The 23,611-nt window shown below is 39.0% G+C and overlaps 1 protein-coding gene across 5 annotated transcripts in view; it reads right to left on the bottom strand.

The window, feature by feature from the left end:
* The window catches only part of LOC105477210 (dopachrome tautomerase), an 85,057-nt gene that overhangs the window by 36,671 nt on the left and 24,775 nt on the right, over positions 1–23,611 (bottom strand). For 4 of the 5 annotated variants that reach the window (XR_984572.2, XR_011614673.1, XR_011614674.1 and 1 more), the window contains exons 7-8: positions 8,864–9,065; positions 2,957–3,108 (exon numbers count right to left, since the gene is read on the bottom strand). Coding sequence is in view for 1 of the 5 variants with exons in the window: in XM_011733623.3 (XP_011731925.1) it covers positions 5,917–6,095; positions 8,864–9,065 (381 nt within the window). In the remaining 4 variants the exon portion in view is untranslated. Of the gene's footprint in view, positions 1–2,956; positions 3,109–3,322; positions 6,096–8,863; positions 9,066–23,611 lie in introns of those variants that run through there. The other variant, XM_011733623.3, reaches the window with a different exon arrangement.

Below are 23,611 nucleotides of genomic sequence, written 5' to 3'. Positions count from 1 at the left end.
TGAAGAAGAGGAAAAGAAGCAATAGCTAACTGCACGGATTATTATAGAGATTACCTTTCTGTTTTCAAGACCAGTCATTTGCTCGTACAAATGAGCCTAATGACTTAAAGCACCAACAACATAGTTTCTGCTGTGCACACCTCCTTGATGTGAAATGCAAGACTCAAAATACAAAAATAATTTTAGGAAGGAAAAACTGATTAGTGGCAATCATCAAGACAAATCTTGCTATTTGATAAAACAAAAATATGAAATGAAACCTTAAGTAGTAGTATTAAATAATAATATCAGGGTGGGGCACAGTGGCTCACACCTATATTTCCAGCACTTTGTGAGGTCCAGGCAAATGGATCTCTTGAGGTCGGGAGTTGGAGACCAGCCTGGCCAACATGGCAAAACCCCATCTCTACTTAAAGTACAAAAATTAGTGTGGCATAGTGGTGTACACCTGTAGTCCCAGCTACTCAGGAGGCTGAAGCTGGAGAATCGCTCAAACCCACGAGGCGGAGGCTGCAGTGAGTCAAGATCTCGCCACTGCACTCCAGCCTGGGCAACAGAGCGAGACTCCGTCTCAAAAAAAATAAATAAATAAAATAATAATAATAATAACACATTTGCTGCATTGGAAAACAGGTCTTCAGTAAAGTGTGCTATATAACGTATCAATAAGGAGTAAGCTAATGGTTCTTCTCAAGGAAAGATTGCATCTTCTGTCAGCATTTGATGTGTTTCAAATCAAACTCCAGTTTCTTCACTTATGTTTTTCCTTTTCCTTTCTCTCCACAAAATCAGTGACTATCACCAGGTCTATAGTATTCTTCCAGAGAGAACCCCAGAAAAGAATAGCAGGTAGACATAGCTGGAAAATCGAAGCCCCAATTTTCCGACAAAGAAAACTAGCCAGAATAAGCAAGCAAATTACATGTGCACGTGTTTCTCTTTAATCTTTACCTGTGTATTTCCCTAGAGGGGAAAGGTTTATAAAAACTAGAAAGAGGCCATGTTTTCTTTATCATTTGAGTTTACCAATCACCTAATGTAATCCACCATGGGCTCCTAGTTTTGAAAAGCAAATTTTCTACACCAAAGGACATCTTCAGACACTGCTCACACCCACACCTGAGTTCAAATATTTATATATAGTTTTAATACATTGATCCAACATTTGTTTTAAATACTTTCCCCAAATTTTCTTGATGATAGTTTTTAATAGAAAAAATATGTTCCCCCAATTTCCAGCTGCAATGTGATCATATAAACAATATTTAACTAAATTATATTCTGTGTGTATTTGCCAAGCCTAAAAGCGTTTTTGCCCAGTGGCCTGAAATGTTCCTCCAAACTTTTCTGGCTTACTGGTAAACATTTAACATTTCAAAATAGATTGAAAGGGGAGTTGTGAGAGCCTATGTAGGAAACTGTTTCTTTCTAAATATTGGGCTTTATCTGTTCTGATTTCTGAATTCATGGCAAATCTTCCAGCCTTTTTTTCCACTCTGGGTAGGCAATCAACCACAGTCGAGGAAAACAGCTTTAAGAACTTTACTACATTGTGCAATTTTCTAATAAAACACAAGAGGGCAGGTTTTGCTTTATTGTAAGCCTAATTCCACTCCCCTAGTAATCAAGATTGGTCATTGGGCTAATTGCAAATTCAGAAACCCTCAATAACATACAAAGTGAAGGAGTAATCAGGGTGCATAACTCTGGCAGTGAAATTTGTTGTTTTAATGAAGAAGGCCAAGCTCAAGCATCTCTACTTAGCATTATTTACAACCAGTACAATTATACTTGGGAGGCACTGTGATGGTTTTAGTTTGTTTATAAACTGCCAAAAGAGCAGAAAATGGCTAACAGAATGACCAAATTCAGTCATATTAGATTTAAGAAGTCTGACTAAAGTTTATGCGGCAAATAACGTAAGTGGGTTAATGGCTTCTACCAAACAGATGCAGCTGTGGTGAACATTTATACAGACCATGCAAGTATTGGATAGGAAGCTTGTTTTTAGAAAACTCTAACTTATAGTTCACAATATTCTTGCATATGGTTTTCAAGATTTCATTTAATGCCCTGCCAAAGCAGAATTAAATTCATAAGGGTTTTTTTTCAGCTCGAACTGCTGTTACGGCTTAAGTCAAAGTATTGTCATCTTTGGAGAGTTTCTAAAGCAATTGCTGCTTGAGTCCATCAGTGTGAGACAGGCATTGGTTTGCCTGACTAAATAAATTGCCCACTAACTCCTTACACTGAAACAAAGCTTTTAGGATATCAGACAGTGGAAGATCCTAAAATGGCATGTGTGAGGACTTAGAGGAGAGGTAGGTGGAAATCTTAGCTTTCTATCCTAGTCCCTAAAAGTGGTAGAATTAAGGCCTACCAAGAGTAGGAAGAAGATGCATCTGGAAAGAAAATACACCTGAAGAGTGTCTCCTTGTGTTAGGTTGCACAGCGTATAATTCCACCTAGCATATATGCAATTCAAAATCCAAAGGATAGGTTGTACGGTAACTTCAAGGCAGGGATCTTATGTTTTCTCCAGTACATCTTAAAACAGATGTCAGAAGCTCTGAATGAAACCTTCTACTTTGAGATTAGTTTATTCACTCATTTATTCATTCAACGAATATTTATAAAGTACTCAGGATAAGTAAGGCACTATAGAAATAGGAAGAGCTTCAACCTCAGATTTTGCCATTGCATTACAGAAAGTAATTACCTCCCACTAGGGGTGCATTGGTTCGTTTATGCACATATATCAAACACCAACATTCTCTGAGTACTTAAGGCAAGGTGCTTTGATATAATGACTGTGTAGCTGTACAAACGGGTGTACAACCTGACCTTTAACTTCAGGTCTAGATGTGGAAGCAAACCTCACATAACCATTGCCACATTGGTTCTAACTTTCTTCTTCTGGGGGTCTCCAACAAACTGACCCATCTGGAAGGCTTACCTGGGGGATCACCAAGTTAGCTGCTGCAGGACCTCTCTTCCCTGGTCGGTCACTTAAAGTAGCCGCCTGCTTCCACCCCAGGATGAGTCACTGGACTGTGGGGATATCAAAAGTAACTTCACCTGGGGAAAGGCTGGCTCTCCTTTTCCTACCTGTTCAATACAGATTCAGAAAATAGCAATTGTTTGGAAACTCACCAAGAAAATAGCATATCGGTTTAAGAGATTACTTTTCAGACTGAGGTTATTATGTATTTTACATGTATATATACTTCAATATACATGTTGAGTGCCCAAAAGATGGGAATTGATGCACACAAATTAAAAAACAATAATCCTCAAAAGATAAACAATAATCTGTAAAACAACATTTATTTTTCGTTTCCTTTTTAGTAAGTTTTCTACTTCTTAATAATGTAAGATTAAAACTAGTCACTAAAAGTATTATAATTCACAATGTTAAATCGTAAGCAAGATACAAATGTCAATTTTAGAATTAGAAAGGAATTTAATGCACAAAGGAAACATGTTATTGCATTTTACCCCATTTCTGAATGTTAGCTTTATAAAAAGCATTTCTATTAAAATCATATATGCAGTTTTTCTAATACTGAAGATATAAGCATAAAGTGATCTGGTCATTTTCTTCAAGGTTGAATTCTTTCCCCCATCATTGAGAAATATAGCCCACAGTATTTGGTGACATTTTGTGAGTTTATTTGCATGATATTCAATGTAAGTAAATACCAACATTTTATTCTGTTGGTTTATGCTACCTTAATATTTGTTAAAACGTGCTCATAATTGATTTATTGTAAGGTCAGAAAATGCTAGAAAATTGTATTTCTCTTATATGAACTACAAAATCAGGGAATTCTCCCAGGAAGACATTATAAAACATAATAGTTATAAAAAGTTGCCCACACTATAGATAAAAGTAGCTAAGTATAACTGATTACTATTTTTTTCTACCTAAGATAAATCTTGCTTTAACCAAATCTTATGAGAATATGATATATGAGAATTCTGATATACCTGACAGATAAGCTAGAGGTGGTTATTTGCTTTATGAAATTATTCATAATAGTTCACCTATAAAAAGCAGTTTTTCCTGGTGCTTTTAATATATAATTGATACATAACTTTTCAGAAATACATATACCATGCGCAATTATATCTTCATTTTAACAAATTTCTCTTTTTGTTTAAAACCAAGATTTAAAAATGTGTTCCCCAACTATCCTGAGCTCAGAGCATAAACATTCCAGAGTGGAGCTTGTGAAAGATACAGTGCTGTATTATCCATGAATATTGTTAATGGCAGGATTTGAAAGGTATGCATGTGGTTGAAGCTAAAAAGCCCAAGCAGGGCTTTACCCCCATGAAGGACTCTGGGCTATCTTGATCTTCACCACTGAGCCTGCTCTCAGATGCACCTGTAACTTTATGAGATTCAAACTCAAATTCAGTTCCAACTGGGCTTTGTCCACTTCTCTGGCTTTAGCAGTCCTATTGCAGGGGGAAAACTGGTTCTTGGTGAGTCTTGCACTCTCTAGGCCCCCTTTATGTAGAAGGTAGCTCCGGGGACCTCTTAACACCCATTCTTTACATTCATTCATTCCAGTAGAGAGGGACCCCGACAGACAAACCACGCCCTAGAACTTCAGTCTCACTCCTGATGCACAGAAACCAGATATGAGCAGATGAAATTTGCATGGAAATCTCAAGAGCCATTAACTTCTCTGAAGTGGGGTCCATCATGATAAGTCTGAACATCGTAGTAAAGATTGCCTCATTCTTATTTCTCATGATCTGATGATTGCATAGCAGAATATAACCACTTAATTCTGAATTGCCATGTTTTGTACAGATGGTTTGCTTTCAAATAAGGCTTAATTGGTCAGCATTCGTAAGTAACTGTGAGTATACTGCAACATTAATGAATCTAACATCAATGCTTAAAAATAAGCCAAGTGCATTATGTGGGAATAATTTTTCATCTGAGGTTACCTAGTAAAGAAATTGGTTCAGGATCAGCCAAAGAGACCTCAGACTAATAGGACTCAGGTCAAATTGTCTCATGTTCAGGTTTATAGCCTCACCAGCCTTCAGTCAGCCTTTCTTGGAAAGAGTAATTCTGTATTTGTTATAGGTTTACAGTAGTATATCAACAAACCAGGAAGCTCTATGATTTTATTATCTTCTCTATTTATCACTATAGAATCAATGTGTATCTAGCTATTGAATCCTGTAATATAGGTCTACTGTTTAAAACTGCAGATTTTAAGTAAAATCTGTAAAATCTAATTTACACAATAGAGCGGAATTGATCCTTCATTTAGTCATTTTCTGTCCTGTAAAGAAAACAAGGCTTATTCTCATCTTCTAAGCTGGAGAGGAAAAAGATAGAGGACAGAAGAAAAATAAGCCCAAGGAAGATAATCAGCAGGGTACCTAGAAGCAGAGATGTTTATAGCTTAAAGGGATCTTGGAGATTCATCTAGCACCTACCACCTCCCACCTCCATGCCATTACCAATAAAGACACTGGGGCTAAGAAAAATTGATGCATGGTCTTGGCCAGGTCTCAAATTGCACTGACCTGCAAATTTAAATGACTCCCCCGGATCAATGTTTTGGGATTTTTTTGTTTTTTTAAATGCTTTCAGAAAAGGAGGAGGCTTAATCAATATGGGGGATTATTATCAGATATCACAAACTGTCAGGTCTACCTTTATTTGAAGATAGAGGTAGCCTCAAGCACGTTAGTTTGGGTTTGTTAAACAAGCAAGCAAAGTGGAAACTACAGCTAAGCATCTTCTGAATGAGATCATCATCACTATAGAAGAACCTATGGCAAAGATCTTCAACTCGAGAAGGAACAGTGAGGATTAGTTCCTTTACTGTCAGGGTCAGAACTATGGGTTGGCCAGCCTCTTCTCTTAGGTAAGTCATGAGCACCCTAGGCTTCTTCTGTGTATCTCTTGCTGCTTAAATGTGTCTCCATTAGGGGTGTATATCCTTTTCGAAGTCTTCTATATTGAAGAAAGGCCAGCAGCACAAAAAGACCAACCAAAGCCACCAGCGTTCCCATGACCACTGAGAGGGTTGTGGGCCAACCTGGAGTTTCTTCAACTGAAACTAAAGCAGAAGAGAAGGGTCTACCGTCAGCATTTTCATCAGCTGAATACTTTCAGAAGAGAAGAAGAGCAAGCGCACTTGGCTTTCACATGCTTTTTTGTTGATAAAGCAAAACTACTCTTGCTAGACTAAAATTTATCTTCTCCTTTCTCACCATTTATCATATCCACAATTGTTTTTCTTGGGGAAGTTGGAAATGGCATCCCATTAACTTAAATACAGCTTATTGCATTTTAAAAATTTGTTACAATAAATGCTTATGTGGAAGAAACCCTCTAAGGAGGAATGTAACTACTTTTGTGAGTTAGAAACTCATTTGTAAAAGTGCATGCTAAAATGGCATCTGGGGAGCTGCAAAATATACAACCCTCGAGTAGAGAAATTCTGCTACTGTCTCCACTTTTTTTATAGAATGATAAGCCTGTGAGAGGGATCAGACTGGCTGTTACACTAGGAGACATTCAATAAACAAGCAGATATTTATACCCATTTGAATAGTTGTGAATAAAATGTCAGTCTCCCACATGATAAATCCAGTCCTCTATTCAAACATATTTTATAAGCACTCTTCCACAAAATTGGTGGATTTCATTTTTGGGGTTTTTTGTTTGTTTGTTTTGTTTTGTTTTAAGACGGAGTCTCGCTCTGTCACTGAGGCTGGAGTACAGTGGCGTGATCTCGGCTCACTGCAACCTCTGCCTCCCGGGTTCAAGCGATTCTCCTGCCTCAGCCTCCCGAGTCACTGGGATTACAGGCATCCGCCACCATGCTCAGCTAATTTTTGTATTTTTAGTAGAGACGGGGTTTCGCCACACTGGCCAGGCTGGCCTCAAACTCCTGACTGCAGGTGATCCACCTGCCTCGGCCTCCCAAAGTGCTGGGATTACAGGTGTGAGCCACTGCGCCTGGCCAAATTTCATTTTTAATATACGTATGCCTATTTGTCATTTATTTTAAAAATTATATTCTCTTTGGCCAACTGTTCTTAATTTCAGCTCTTCTGAATTTTTCTATAGCTTACACTCACCTAAATATAAGATTCTCTTTCTAGTCCTTTTTCTGCAATCCCCCGGGAGGTCCTGACCTGTCCTGATGGGATTCCTCCAAGAGGGTTTTGATGTGTCTCCTCCCGCTTCAATCCAGCAGCACCTATTGCCGACTTCATCTTCTTAAAACACAGATATTTTGATTCTGCCATTTCTTTGTTCAAGACCCAAAAATGGTTGCCTTTTGCTTTTGTCCAAATCATCTGGCTAGTTTTTTAAAAAATTATGTTTTAGAAATTGTGGCAACATACACGTAACATAAATTTGACCACCTTGAAAATAGTAAGTGTTGCTGAGGCTGTAGAGAAATTGGAATCCTCGTGCATTGCTGGTGGGAATGTAAAACGGTGCAGCCACTATGGAAAACAGTATGGGGATTCCTCAAAAAAAAATGGAACAAAGAATCACCCTATGACCCAGCAATTACACTTCCGGGTATACCTAAAAGAACTGAAAGCAAGGTCTAGCGGAGATATGCAATGCAGTGGCATTACATACATTCACATTGTTGTGCGACCATTAGCACCATCCATTCTCAGAACCTTTTCATCTTGTAAAACTGATACATTGTGCCCACCAAACAGTAACTCCCTATTCTCCCCTCCCAACCCCTGGTAACCTCTGTGAATTTGACTATCTCATAGTCTCATAAGTGGAGTCATGCAGTATTTGTTTTTATGTCTGGCTTACTAAACTTAGCTTAACGCCCTCAAGGTTCATCCATGTTGTGGCATGTATCAGAATCTCCTTCCTTTTTGAGGCTGAATAATATTACATTGTATGTATACGCCACCTTTTGTCTATTCATTCATCCACGATGGACACTTGGGCTGCTTCTATTTTTTGGCTATTGTAAATGATGCTGCTATGAACATGGGTGTGCAAATATCTCTGCTAGACCTTGCTTTCAGTTCTTTTAGGTATACCCGGAAGTGTAATTGCTGGGTCATAGGGTAATTCTTCGTTCCATTTTTTTGAGCAATCCCCATACTGTTTTCCACAGTGGCTGCACCATTTCACATTCCCATCAGCAATGCACAAGGATTCCAATTTCTCTACAGCCTCGGCAACACTTACTATTTTCTATTTTTTGATAGCAGTCATCCCAATGGGTATGAGGTGGTATCTTATTGGAGTTTCTGCCTGGCATCTAAGGCCCTCTATACCTAGGCTCTTTCATAAATTTGAACTTGATCTGACGTAATCCTCTGCCCAAGCATCCCACTACAACCAGGCTTGAAAGACTCAGGTCACAGAGGGAGAGATTGAGCTCTGAAATCATCTTGATTGCTTTCTAGGCTGAGACTTTGGGCAGATACACTGTACAGGGACTAGCTGGATTTAGAGATTATTCCTTGAGGCAGGCCTGTTTACTTCATTGGTTAGAAATTTGAAACAACCATAGAGAGGCTTTTTATTAATCCAACTAATTCAGAGAGAATTGTCAAGTCAGGTGTAGAAGTAGATAGTTCCTTTAATAAGATCTATTAAAAACTTTCAGTTTTCTAAAACAAGAGTCAACTCATTAGTCCTTTTCTGATGTTTAATTGGTAGTTTAAAGGCTCGTTTTGCTAAATATGCATATGCTAGAAAAATGGTCAATAAACCTAACTAGACCTGAAAGCTTCAGTTAAAGGTCTTGGTTTACATTAAAAAGAAAGAAAGCAAGCTAGCTCCTTTAGAAGATGAATGAATCACCCATTTAGAAGTTGTGTTAGTTACCTGGCAAATCAATGGCATAGCTGTAGCCAAGTTGGTCTGCGGTTAAAAAGAGTTCTTCATTCGTCACTGGAGGGAAGAAAGGAACCATGTTGTACATCCGATTGTGACCAATAGGGGCCAGCTCCTGAGGCCAGGCATCTGCAGGAGGATTAAATCTTTTCATCCACTCATCAAAGATGGCGTCAGTAAAGGAATGAAGAACCTGCAAGACAGTTGAACACAGCGTTTAACATGAATCAGTCTGTTTCGATCACACCAACCTGACTGGAGCTTTCTCTAAAGTGGAATAACTTCTTCTTGACATGGGATCTTCTGTATACCCGTGTGTGGAATATCGCCTTCTGTATAGCACCGTGAGGAAGCCCAAATCAACTCATACAGAGTGACCATGATGGTGAGGCTCAAGATTTCAGAAAGAAAAACAGTGAAGTTTTCAATGATGTATGAACCTCTCTCTCCAAGCAGGATGATAAACCGCTTTGTCAAGGGTGAAAATGAAAGTTCATGTTGGATTTAACATTGGTTGCAGATTGAACGTTTGAGGCCTTCAACATATATGTGTTAACTGTGAAATTTAGAAAAAGGCAAGTATGATAAGATACATGTTCTAGTATTGAGATGATTTGGTTTAACAGGAGAGAAAGAAAAAGTTGTGTTTACAGGTTGAGTGTCTGAAATCTGAACATTTAAAATCTAAAATCCCCCAAACCTGAAACTTTTTGAGTGCCAACATTACACTCGAAGGAAATGCTCATTGGAGCATTTTTGGATTTTTTGGATTTGGGATGCTCAACTGGTATAATGCAAGTATTCCAAACTCTGAAAAAATTCAAAATCCCAAACACTTTTGGTCCCAAACATTTCAGAAAAGTGATACTCAATCTGTATCAATATTATAATATAAAGGAACAGTAAATTTTTCTCACCAGGAATACTCTTCTGTCTACTCATTTCATAACCTCTCACTTGAATTCTTGCTGTTATGCCAGCAAAAGAAAGTCTAGAAATGTAATGTACAAAGTGCTCATTTACATTTTCTCAAGGAAGCCATTAAAGTCCTTTTAAAATATAGCAATTACTATATGTTTTGAAATATTAAGAGCAAAATTTCCACATTGATAGCCCTGATTTTGTAACATGATACAAACTTGAGAGTTCAGTCCCATCTCAACGGTGGTGGTTGGAGTTCCTCACTCCTTCCTGGACGGTAAGTTCAAGGAGCTCAGGGGCAGTGTCTTTTTCTCATCCCCGCACCCCGCCTGGATCCCCAGAGCTTGTCACCCCAGGGTATCTCACATGGAGAAAGGGAGGTACTTATTTCAGGAAATACTTATTCAATGTATTCATTCTTCCATGCACCACTGTACCCTGTACCTCATTTACAGCACTGATCAAATGATACTCTAACTTGTTATTTATGTATCTATGTCCACTAACAGGATCCTAACTCCTTAAGCTCTAAGATAAGGACTTTTCACCTTTGAAGTCTCAGGCTTAGCATACAACCTGGACGGAGTCAATGTTTACTAAGTATGTGTTGGCTGATGACAGTGTCATGCAGCTTTATTTACATAAACAGCTTGTGCAAATAACCAGAGTGTCTAGGGATGTACAAAAATGTATTTTCCAAAGAAGGCCACACAATGTTTCTTGACTAACATGCTTTTCTAGAATCTTGCCACTCCTTCATTGAAGGTTGGCTTCAACTGGCCTTCCCTTGAAACTTGATGAGTTTCTGACTCTTTTATAACCAATAAAATGCAGCAGAAGTGACATTTTGTGACTTTCAAGGTTAAATCATAAAGTGTATTGCAGGTCCTATCTTGTGCCTGAGCCCTGAACCATCAAATAAGCAGTCCAGCTGTCCTGAGGCAGCCATGCCGTAAGGAAGCCCAAACCAACTCACACTGAGTGACCATGATGGGGAGGCTCAAGATTTCAGGAAGAAAAACAGATGGTGGGCCCGTCCACAGCTGCTCCAACACCTATCACCATCTGACTGCAACTGCACTGAAAGATGCTAAGCTAGAACTGCCTAGTCAAGCCCTTCCAAAATTCCTGACCCACAGGAATGGTAAGAAACGGAATGGTCACCTTCAAGCCATTGAGTATTTGGGTAATCTATTATGCAGAAATGGATAAGCACAACAAAGGAAAAAAGCCTGAGCAGAGCCTCACAGGCCCATGGTTACCAGCATATGTAGGGAAGGGAGTTCCTTGGTCCCCTTCTCTCTCTCTCTCTCTCTCTCTCTTTTTTAAGACACAAAATTCAATAGAAATTTTGTTTGTAGTTCTTACATTCTCAGTGTGAGCTGAATTGGGACCTGCTGCCCCATGCAGAGGTGGCCCATTCCTGGAGGCAGGGGAGAAAGGGAGGGGTGAAATGGGAAGAGCCCCATTCTTTCTCAGCATTGGGAGGCTAGAGATGCCGCCCCATTCTCCTGGGTTCCACGAAGGAGAACAGATGGAATGTCAGGTCTGAGACTTCTCCTCCACACTGCTGCCTCCTGGGTAGGAGGGGAGCTAAGAGATCCAGAGAGAGAATGAGAAGGCAGAGGTGGTGAAACGGGTGTAGTGATGCGGCTTGAGATGAATAAAACACAGCCTGTGGAGCTGATGATCCAGGATCACAGAGGTCTGTAAACCTCAACAGTGGACACCAATAACATGACATTGGGAAGGTAGGGAGGTATTATCTTATATTATTAGGCACCTAGCACACAGCACCTTTCTTGTAGGAAATTGTTATTCAATGGTTGTTATCACTATGAGTATACCATCAGTACTGTTATTATTTTAACTTGGAACAAGGACTTACGGAAGAAGAACGAAGGAATTTGCATTTTGCAGGTGGGTGGGGCCTGCAAGCACCTCTGAAATCACACACACTATGTACATATAGCCAGTGAGGAACTGGGCATTTAGGAATGCATGTGACACATGCCTAGTGCTTTTTGATAAGTAAATTAGTGAATATTTATTAGTGTTTTCTCAATTACCCATAATGACATAATGAAACCTCAAAACAGCCTGATTTGGTGAGTATTATTTGTTTGCTCAGGCTGCTGTGACAAAGTACTACAGACTGGGTGGCCTAGACACCAGGCATTTGTCTTACAGTTGGAGACAGTGTCTCACTTCTAGGCAGCTGGAAGTCCAACACCAAGATGTCAGTGGGGCTGGTTCCTTCTAAGCACTGTGAGGGAACATCTGTTCCAGATCTCACTCCTACCTTCTCGGGCCTTGCTGACAATCTTTGGCATTCCTTGCCTTGTAGATCTCCATCTTCATCCTCATGTAGTGTTCTCCCTGGGTGCAGGTGCCTATGTCCAAATTTTCCCTTTTTATAGGGACACCACTCACTCTAGACTAGGGACCTACCCTACTCCAGTGTGACATTTTATGTTAATAAACTATATCTGCAACTATCCTATTTCCAAACAAGGTGACATTCTGAGTTATTAGCTATTAGGACTTTGACATACGAATTTTGCAGGTGACAATTCAACCCCTAACAGTATTATCCTGTTTTATAGATGGGGAATAAAAGGCACAAAAGTGTTAAGTGACTTGCCTAAGGGCACACAGCTAATATATGGTAGAGTAAGAATTTGAACCCAGGAAGTCTGGTTCTAAAGTGAGAGTTCTTAATCCACGTACTCTGCTTCCTCTACACCAGCACTCCCCAACCTTTTTGGCACCAGGGACTGGTTTTCAGGAAGACAATTTTTGTGGACCAGGGGGCGGTGGATGGGAAGGGAGATGGTTTTAGGATGAAACTGTTCCACCTTGGATCATCAGGCATTAGTTAGATTCTCATTAGGAGTGTGCAACCTAGAGCCCTCTCAGGTGCAGTTCATGATAGGGTTTGCACTCATGAGAATCGACTGCTGCTGATCTGACAGGAGGCGGAGCTCAAGCGATAATGCTCGATTGCCTACCATTCACCTGCTGTGCAGCCCAGGTCCTAAGAGGCCACAGACCAGTATGGGCCCGTGGCCTGCTTGACACCACCACACTGTAGTACAACCTTCAGGACCACCTAGAATAAGAAAAATTGATTTTGAAGGTGTATTCTCAAATCTTAACAATGCAGAAAGAGTATAGTTTGACCTATGAGTCCTAAACCAATCATGAACTTTTAGATAGCGCCTGAGTTCCAGTCAGGGATCAAATTGTGATGATAGAAAGAGACAAGAGACTATCAGGACATAAGGAAGATGCAGATGATGCAGATTCAGTGCTGTAAGAGGCAAATAACTTATAGAAAGCATCAGAATTCACCAAGGGAAAATGTAAATAATAAAGGAGAAGACAAGATTCTAAGGCAATTAATAATCTGGTGAGATTAAAAAAAGGGGGGGGAGTAATAATAAGGAGTAATTGAAATTGTAGCTCTCAGGAGGGCTATAAAACGTACAATAAATGTTCTAGTAAGGCTGCACACAGTGGCTCATGCTTGTAATCCCAGCACTTTGGGAAGCTGAGGCAAGAGGATCACGTGAGAGGCCAGGAGTTTGAGACCAGCCCCGGCAACAGAGTGAGACCCCATTTCTACAAAAATTTAAAAATTAGCTAGGCATGGTAGTGTGTGCCTGTGGTCCCGGCTACTTGAGGCGTGCCTGTGGTCCCGGCTACTTGAGGCTGACATGGGAGGATCACTTGAGCCCTGGAAGTCAAGGCTGCAGTGAGCTGTGATTGTACCACCGCACTCCAGCCTGAGTGATAGAGCAAGATACTGTCTCAACAACAACAATAACAACAACAAAACAAAGATCTAGTAAGAACAATATACAGAGCACCCAAATTATAGAATGTAATTTTTTTTGAAAAGACTGGTTTGCACTGAGAAAACGCAAAGAATCCAATGAACAAAATGCTGCAAGCAATAACATATCTGCAACCTAAAAAGAGAAGTAGTACAATCTACGGAATAAGTAGTTGTGTTAAAATTGTGGGCATTATTCCTCAATAAGATACACTGAATTGCTCTTGAGAAACTAATTGTATCTTTGTTAAATACAAGTTAAAAATGAGCTCAGTTTATATTTCTGTAAAAGGTCAAATGTCATTTGCGGGTAGGAAGCAGAAGCAGAAGTTAAGTAAAGTGTATCATTGGGCCAGGCATGGTGGTCTATGCCTGTAATCCCAGCACTTTGTGAGACCAAGGTGGGAGGATCACCTGAGGTCAGGAGTTCGAGACCAGCCTAGCCAATATGGTGAAATCCCATTTCTACTAAAAATACAAAACATTACATGGGCGTGGTGGTGTGCACGTGTGATCCCAGCTATTCGGGAGGCTGAGGCTGGAGAATCACTTGAACTCAGGAGGCGGAGGCTGCAATGAGCCAAGATGGCGCCACAGCACTCCAGCCTGGATGACAGAGCGAGACGCCATCTCAAAAAATAAATAAACAATAAATAAATTTGTATCATTGGTGCCTTTCATCTGCTCGAGGGCTACATGGCTATGTTTTGGTATTAGAAATTGAGTACTTCAGAAATGAGGTTCCAAATTTTGGCATATAAACCTATCCTATCTTGTTCCAACAAAATGAGGATAGGTACAGAAAATGAAAAAAAAAAAAAAAAAAGTAAATTTCAAAGTAGAGGCCATATTGAAAAAAAATTGTGATTACATGGGCTTTCAAGGTAAAGATTTTTAAAGTAACCCATGCAGAAGAAAGTAATCAACCAAAAAATATTGTACCTGCAGGATATAGAAAATAAAATACAAGAAAGTGTGCATTCTTTTTTCAAGACCATTGGAGGATAAAGTTACTATCACAGGGCCTTAGCTTAAATGACTATAAATTCGGATTCCCACCACATAGATGAAATAAGAAAAGTGTCTGCATCTGGAGAAAGGAACCATGGAAATATGAGGCCGGCTGGGGGAAAGATGTGTGTACATCATTAAAGACCAGCACACTGTAGTTTTCACCACTTGAGTTCATGTGTTACTGCCCAGAAGGCATCCTTTGTCATCAGACTGGATCCTACTGTGGTGACATGCTATTGCTCTGGTCCTCTGAGAGCCAGAACTAAGTGACAATTCAAATGTGATCACTTAAAAGCCACATGACAGATATAAGCACACATAGGTCCATATGGGAACTCTAATTAAAACTTAAAGTAGAAGGCATACATTAAAAAGTTGGTTTGGAATTTTTAAATGAGAGAATTTCTAATGGCAGCTCCTAAAAAACATATTTCATCATGCTTGTTATTTTAGGGAAATATCTATTCTTGTCTTGTTCTACCAAAAATGTGAAAACAAATATAATTGGGATGTTGGTTTCACATTGCCCTAACTAGGCCATATGTAATAGGCATGAAATAGTTAAACAACACCAAGCCTCTATTTAATTAACTAAGCTCTGCCACAAGGAGGAGGGTACTACACAGAGAGAATATTTCAGTGACAGACGAGAAACAATCTCCTATGGACTCACTGTGTTCCCCTCCTCCCAACAAATTCATATTTGGAAATCCTAACCCCCAGGGTGATGGTAATAGGAAATGGGGCCTTTGGGAAATAATTAAGCCGTGAGGATGGGGTTCTCATGAATGGAATTAGTGCCCTTACCAAAGAGACCCAGGGAGCTCCTTCTCCCTTTCAACCATTTGAGGACAAGCAAGAAAATGGCCGTTATGAGCCAGGAAGAAGTTCCTCACCACACACTGAATCTGCTAGTGCCTTGATCTTCAACTTCTCAGCCTCCAGAACTGTGAGAAATAAATGTTGTTTAGGTCACTCAGTCTCTGGAATTTTTGTTTTGGCAGCCTGAATGGACACAATCATGGAAGGAAAAAAAAAGATATTGGAGTAATAATAGCATCTTCCAGGCTGGGCGCAGCAAGGATGGTGCTAAAATTTTCTCTCCCTATATCTCCCTATCCATTCTTTTCTAGCACCCTGAGCAGGCAAAACAGAAAGTATTTCTCAGGTATTTTGGAGGAGTTGTATCGGGAACACATCCTCCCACATAGACTTGTATAATAGCCTTGTATACTATATGTGTGTAAAAATGTACACAATATACATTGTATACAAGCTCTAACAGCATGCATACAAAAAAAAAGTCAAGAGAATTAGAAATGCCAATTCTAAACCCTTTAGGAAAAAAAGCTTGTTCTTCAAGAATTGAACTCGGAACAGATGCAGAGGACTACAGGAAGATTCTGCTAGCTCAACTTTAAAAGAAGTGACCAGCTCAACAGGCATATAAGCTGACATTACAGGTTGGAGAAACAGAACCAAGGTGATGCTAGAAGAGATTCTAGATAGAGACTAAGCTACCTCTCAGTCCATTCTTGGCTACCTAATCATGAAAACTCTAGGAGAGAGGAACTCAATTCAATGCTAGAACCATATTAGATTTGTATGTAAGTTGTGGTTTGTCATTATATGCATACTTTATCAAGAATGAATTGGATGTAATTCATAGGTTTAGTTCTTCTCAATAGAGTATGCATTTATCCTTATGAAGTCTAGAGTTGAAGGGAACCCATTCAGGTAACATTTACCACCTGTAAGATTAAAGAAAACAAGCCAGCCCCCAGCCTAGCCCATAGAAATCCTGCCACCCTGGGGAACCAGAGAGGGGTCCAGCCACCCTCTCTGATACCTCAGCTCTTACAAAACTCATCAAGATGTTATGCTACTTAGGAGGTAGTAACTGTGTACCTGCTATTTAAAAACTACTATTAAATAAGTAAATGTGACATTTAAAAAGCATAAATACATGCTCACAATAAAAGCAATGACTCTATCATTTCAAAAGCCGTGCAAAATTATTCAGATCTGCCCTTCACCAATTCATGTTAATTCCTATTAATATGACCTAATGGGACTTAATATCCTCAGCTATAATGAATGCAATTGTGAAGAGATTGAGTTAAGAATTGTCTAAACTGACAAAAGGCAAAATGGTAGTTGAAAGATTGAACACGGGGAGATTTTTTAATAGGAAACTTTTCTTATAAATCTCTGCTTAGCCACTTACTGGTTGGTGTGACCTTGACACATTTCTTAGCCTCTCTAAACTTTATTTTCCCTGTGTTTAAAACAAGAAGAGTAGTTTACTATATACGGATTTATTCATTTAAGAGGTGGGCTTTGCATGACATCTCACATAGGAGCTGTCACAGAATAGATTTACAATAATAAGACACTGTCCTCACAAAAATATACAGAACTAAGTGTCAGGTACTGTTCTAGAGGTTGAATATGTTTTCAGTGATCACATTCTTTTTCCATAAACTAATAAAACCTACAAAATACAACTTTACATGACCAGAATATTAGGTTTTCCAGGAAAATAAAATATTAAAAGAGAATGTTGTATTTTGTTACTCACACAGAGAACAAATTACTTTCACTAATTCTGACTTTTTTTTATCTTTAGGGTAATTTTTTTCTTTTTCCAGAAGTCATGATCACAAACAAAAGTTATGAACAGAGAGATCACAGAAAAGGAGGTGCAAATTGATTTTTTTTTTTTTGAATGTCTGAAAAGATGCTGGACTTCACTTTTTTTTTTTTTTTTTTTTAAACAGAGTTTTGCTCTTGTCACCCAGGCTGGAGTGCAATGGCGCGATCTTGGCTCACTGCAACCTCCACCTCCTGGGTTCAAGTGATTCTCCTGCCTCTGCCTCCCAAGTAGCTGAGACTACAGGTGCCCAACACCACACCCGGCTAATTTTTGTATTTTTAGTGGAGACAAGGTTTCACTATATTGGCCAGGCTGGTCTTGAACTCCTGACCTGAGGTTATCTACCTGCCTCGGCCTCCCAAAGTGCTGGGATTACAGGTGTGAGCCGCTGCATCTGGCCTGGCCTGGCCTGGCCTTCACTTATAAGCAGAGAAATGCAAATTAAAACTTGCTAAAATGCCCTTTTGCCTATCAGGTTGACAAAGATGAAAAAGCGTGATGACACAGGGGCAAAGAGCATAATGAGAGGGAATGATGGGGGAACTGTGGCTCTGACACATAGGTGAAACACAGGTATTAGGAGGGAATATTGTCCAACCTTCTAGAGGCAATTCTGTAACATTTATCAAATTTCAAATGCATTTTTTTACCCTTTAAGCCAGGGATTCTATTGTTTACTTAGCTTACATGTTCAAGGACATTTGTTGTAGCATTGTAAAGTAAAAGATTAGAAATCACCTAAATGTCCATCCATAGAAAATAGTTTAAAATCTTAAATTTAAAATTAAAATAATACATTTCAGGATAAATCCATGTAACAGAATACTATACAGCTATACAAAAAAAGAATAAGAATGCCCTTTGGAACTGAAATGATTTGGAATAAGTTTTTTTTTAAAAAGTGGGGGGAAGGCAAAGGTACACAGGGGTCTATAATATGCTACCATGTGGATAAATACATAAACATATTTGTGTATTTATAAAATATATCTGGAAAATTAGAAAAAAATGGTATTGTTTCCAGGAAGGTGGTAGTGATAATATGGACTTCATTTTATACATTTTATATTTTGAAACTTCTATGTGCACTAAGATTTTAGGATGAAAAAATTTAGAAAACCATGCAATGACCTAAAAACTAAATAAATTAAGTGATAATGGGATATCATATATAATAGGTGCCTTATACAGATGGTCCTCTGTATAAGTAATCCAGACATGATTTAGAGTATACAGAAGGATGTGTGTACCTTATATGCAAATGTTATGCCATTTTATATAAGGGACTTCAGTAGCCACAGATTTTGGTACCCATGGTGGGGGTTTCTAGAACTAATCCCCTCAAGATACTGAGGGATGATTATAATTGCAACTGCATAAAACATATGAGAAGATGAAAAGAAATAAGCCAAAACATTGAGATGGAATTACAGGCATTTAAAAACTTTTTTCACCAACATTTCTGTAATTATAAATAATATAAAAATCATAAAACCACTAAAAATAAAAATTTCACATAAAACAGTGTTATTTTAATTTTTTAAAATATTAGTCTAATTACGATTTTTCTTATTTAAAGTAAAGCAAAATGGATATATCTTTAAATGCTTCACTCTTGGGAAGAAAAAAGCAATGCCCTATTGATATGGTTTGGCTGTGTCCCCACCCAAATCTCATCTTGAATTGTAGCTCCCACAGTTCCCACACGTTGTGGGAGGGACCCACTGGGATGTAATTGAATCATGGGGGTGGGTCTTTCTCATGCTGTTCTCATGATAGTGAATAAGTCTCATGAGAACTGACGGTTTTACAAATGAGAGTTTTCCTGCACAAGTTCTCCCTCGTCTGCCACCATGTAAGATGTGCCTTTCGCCTTCCACCATGATCGTGAGGCCTCCCCAGCCACGTGGAACCGTAAGCCCATTAAACCTCTTTTTCTCTATAAATTACTCTGCCTCAGGTATGTCTTTATCAGCAGCATGAAAACAGACTGATACACCTATCCTTCTTTTTTAACATTTCAACTAAACTCACTCTAACACAGAATTATTTATACCTGTAATTGTGAGCTTTTGATTTCACTAACTTTGTTGTAGCCTAGAACAGCAGACTCAGAAAGGCTCTTACAGGGTTAACTTAGGGTAGTCCATCAGCTATGTGTGGTTTAGAAATTCATTTTCTCCTGCTGCATATTTCTAAATTAATGAACCTATTTTACACACTGATGAGTAATAAGACTATTGAATGTTGTATTCCATTCAGAATGTCAATGTACAAGGTGGAAAACAGGCATGAGCTGTTTAGTATTTATCATGGAACCTATGGACCCCCCCAGTCAATGAGGAATTGAAGGAACTTAGAACTCACCAAATATACTTTTTAAAAGGATAACATCCAAGTATACTCTTAAGAATAGTATCTTTAGGAATTGGAAGGAAATTACCACTACGTAGCATAGTTTCTTTCTTGGCATTTAAATAACTTTAAGTCTGTTGGTTTCCTTTTTTTTTTTTTTTTTGCTTTTCTGGATTATATCTAAATTTAATATTGAAGACAGCACTTAGCTTTTCTCTGGCCTAATCTTATTTTCCATGATAAATGTGTGCATTTGCCTCAATTACCTTAAGAATTACTAGAGATTGCTTTGGAGTTTTTCCTGCACTTTAATGTTCTGCCTTCTATTCTCATTATTGTGATCACATACAATTTTGTAGCTCTATTGCTTGAAGAGATTTCACAAAAAATAATTTTAATAAATGTCATGTGCAATATATTTGCATGAATTGCCTCGTGAATTTGAAATTCCAGAAGCTATAACTCTGTTAACTGAAATGCTTTAACCTGGATCTCAATATGTGAAAAATCATTTAAAGCTGAATTGGCTTCAGCATAAAACTCTTTGAAAATGGCCTGAAGTAACTGTGAGTTCTGGAACTAGTGCCAAAACATTATTCATTCTATGCCTTTAACGAAAGGCTGTGGCTTTTTACTTATTTGTATATTACACATACTACTAAAGAAAATAAAATTTTAACATTAAGTACATTAAAAGCAACAAAGACAAAGATGATTAAATGTCTTATATCTCTGAACCATGTTAAGTCACGGGATTTCTCATCCATTAAGTTACAATGTGAGCTTCCACCCTAAAGCAGAAGGAGAAATATGACTAAAGGGATATCCCTACTACAGGCCAGCTATGGTGGCTCACCCAGTGCTTTAGGAGGCCAAGGTGGGAGGATTGCTTGAGGCTAGGAGTTCTGAGGCCAGCCTAGGCAACATAGTAAGACCTCATCTCTACAAAAATAAAAAGTAAAAAAAAAAAAAAAAAAGCTGCGCATGGTGGTACGTGGCTATAGTCCTAGCTTCTTGGGAGGCTGAGGCAGGAGGATCACTTGAGCCCAGAAGTTCGAGGCTCCAGTGAGCTATGATCACGCCACTGCATTTCAGCCTGGCAACAGAGAGAGACTGTCTCTTAAAAAGAGAGAGAGAGAGAGGGAGGGAGACAGAGATTCCTACTATCCTTACTACAAACTAATACAAAGAAGAGCAGTGAATCCTTTACACCACAGGTTGATAAATTAAAGCCTGAAGGCCTAACAGAGCCTACAACCTATTTTTGTAAATAAAGTTTCATTGCAACACCACATTCATTTGTTTATGCATGATCTATGGCTGATTTCATGCTACAGGGGCAGAATTCAGTAGTTACAACAGAGAACATCTGGCTCCAAAGCCCAAAATATTTGCTACCTGGCTATTTACAGAAAAATGTTGCCAATTTCCATCCACTTAGTGGGCTTGTTCAAAAGAAGGAGATAAGGTTTAGCAATCCTGGAGACTTGGGATGCAGAAAATCAAATTACTAGCATCACTTTTAATAGGAGAGAAAGAGTTGGGGTATAATCCTTAATTTATCAGAGGATTCTGCTGTTCTACTTATAACATATTGGAGTACTGGATAAGGAGTACTGTGACATTTTTCCTTATGAATATGAATTGTGTGTATAAATTGTACAGTTAACAATGTATGCTTTAATAAATACTTAGAGATGTATAGTATAAATAGATGTACAGATGTATGGCTGAGAAAGCAGACACCAGAAATGCTTGGCATAAGCTATGGCTGAGACGATAGCCAGAAAAAATGATCAGAACCATCAAGTTAGAATCATCGAACAAGGCGGGCATTCTAGAGAAAAGCAAAGATCGCTGTGGCGGCATTACAGATAATCCCCCATCTTGTTAAATAAGCCCCCACCTTGTTAGACCATTAATTCAGACTTCTGACAACCCTTTCATTTATTGCTACTATGCAAATATGAGGAAAGAAACATTTTTTCAAAGGAAAGAACAACTCTACCAACTAATTCCGTCTCAAGATTTCTTGAAGCTCACCTGACTATGCTTTAACCTCTCTAGGAGCCCCAGAAAGCTACTTCACACCCATCAGGCAAGCTTAGAGTCACTGAAAGCTATACCTTCACTCTCCCTCTTCATAGCTCCTCTTTTTGTACCTGGGTTAAGTAACAATAATAATCACCTGTGAAATACTTCTGACGTTGTGCTTATTAGTAAAACGTCTTAGGGCATGACTGTCTGCTTTGGAGAACAAGATAAGAAATCTTAATTAAGGTTTGAAAATCTAAACCTAACATATGGTTCTCTAATTCTGACCATTATAAAGCACGTTATTATTTTTAAGATAACATTTGTATTGTACTTGACAGGCTCTAGACCGGTTTCCTGTTGTCCTAATCTACTAAGAGTCACTTCACTGAGTACATTTTCACCGCCAGATCGGTTCGAGACCCACACGTTGCAGAGTGGGAAGCAGAAGCTCCATGTGGTTCAAATTCCCAAGATTGCCCTGGTCTGTATCAAGTAAAACTGATTGACTTGTAATCAGTCATGAAGCCTCCCAAAAGTCTAGAAAAACAAACTTCCAGCTGGGCGCGGTGGCTCACGCCTATAATCTCAGCACTTTGAGAGGCCGAGGCCAGATGATCACTTGAGGTCAGGAGTTCAAGACCAGCCTGGCTAACATGGTGAAACCAGGTGCAGTGGCACGTGCCTGTAATGCCAGCTACTCGGGAGGCTGAGGTAGGAGAATCACTTGAACCCAGGAGGCGGAGGTTGCAGTGGGCCAAAATCGCACCACTGCATTCCAGCCTGGGCAACAGAGTGAGACTCCATCTCAAAAAGAAAAAAGAAAAGAAAAACAAACTTCTATAAACTGATGGTTTCACGATGCATTATAAATGCTATATACAGACTGAATTGTGTTCCCCCAAAATCCATATGTTGAAGCCCTAACCTACAATGTGACTGTATTTGGAGATAGAGCCTAGAAAGAGGTCATTAAGGTTTAATGAGGTCAGAACAGTAGGGCCCTGGATTAGTGTTATCGTAAAAAGAGGCATCAGAGAGTTTATGCTCTCTCTCCCTCCACTATGTGAGGACGCAGCTAGAAGGCTCAGGAAGAGCGTCTTCACCAGGAGCCAAATCAGCTGGCACGTCGGTCTCAGACCTCCTGGCCTCTAGAACTGTGGGATATAAATTTCTGTTGCTTAACTCATCCACTCTGTCGTCTTTCGTTATGGCAGCCTGAGCAGACTAAGACACATTGCTAAGATTAACATTAAGGCGAGGAAAATTCTGGAAAAAAAAAACAGAGTCCCTGGATACCATACAATCTAACTGAATAACAATATAAACTCAAAATACTCGCAAAATAAGAAAGGAGAAGAGGTGAAATTTCTTCTTGGAATTGCTCCAAAACTATCTATTCAAGACATGCAACTCAGAAGACACACAGACAGGGTTAAAATAGACGATGGTGAGTTTAGTATCTGTAAAGCAGAAGCACTGTTAGGGATTGGCTACTGAAACAAGAATGTTTATGTTGTCTAAATCTCTTACGACAACTTGAGTGACCTGTACTTAGAAAAGCAGTCCCTGACATTCAAGAGCTGGCCTGGCACTATCCACGAGGCCTTGATGTCCTCCTATCAGACATTAACAATTTCATAGAATATCGACAGCAGACAAGGCCACTCTGAATATATTATATTTTGAGTTTATATTGTTATTCAGACTGTATGGTATCCAAAGACTCTCTGTTTTTTTTCCAGAATTTTCCTTGCCTTAATGTTAATCTTAGCAATGTGTCTTAGTCTGCTCAAGCTGCCATAACGAAAGACCACAGATTAGATGGCTTAAGCAACAAAAATTTATATGCCACAGTTGTAGAGGCCAGGACGTCTGAGACCAAGGTGCCAGCTGATTTGGTTCCTGGTGAAGACGCTCT

Source organism: Macaca nemestrina, chromosome 16, assembly GCF_043159975.1.
Source record: "Macaca nemestrina isolate mMacNem1 chromosome 16, mMacNem.hap1, whole genome shotgun sequence".
NCBI lineage: Eukaryota > Metazoa > Chordata > Mammalia > Primates > Cercopithecidae > Macaca > Macaca nemestrina.
The sequence above is the reverse complement of the archived record's forward strand: the minus strand, read 5'-3'. Positions and strand labels throughout refer to the sequence as shown.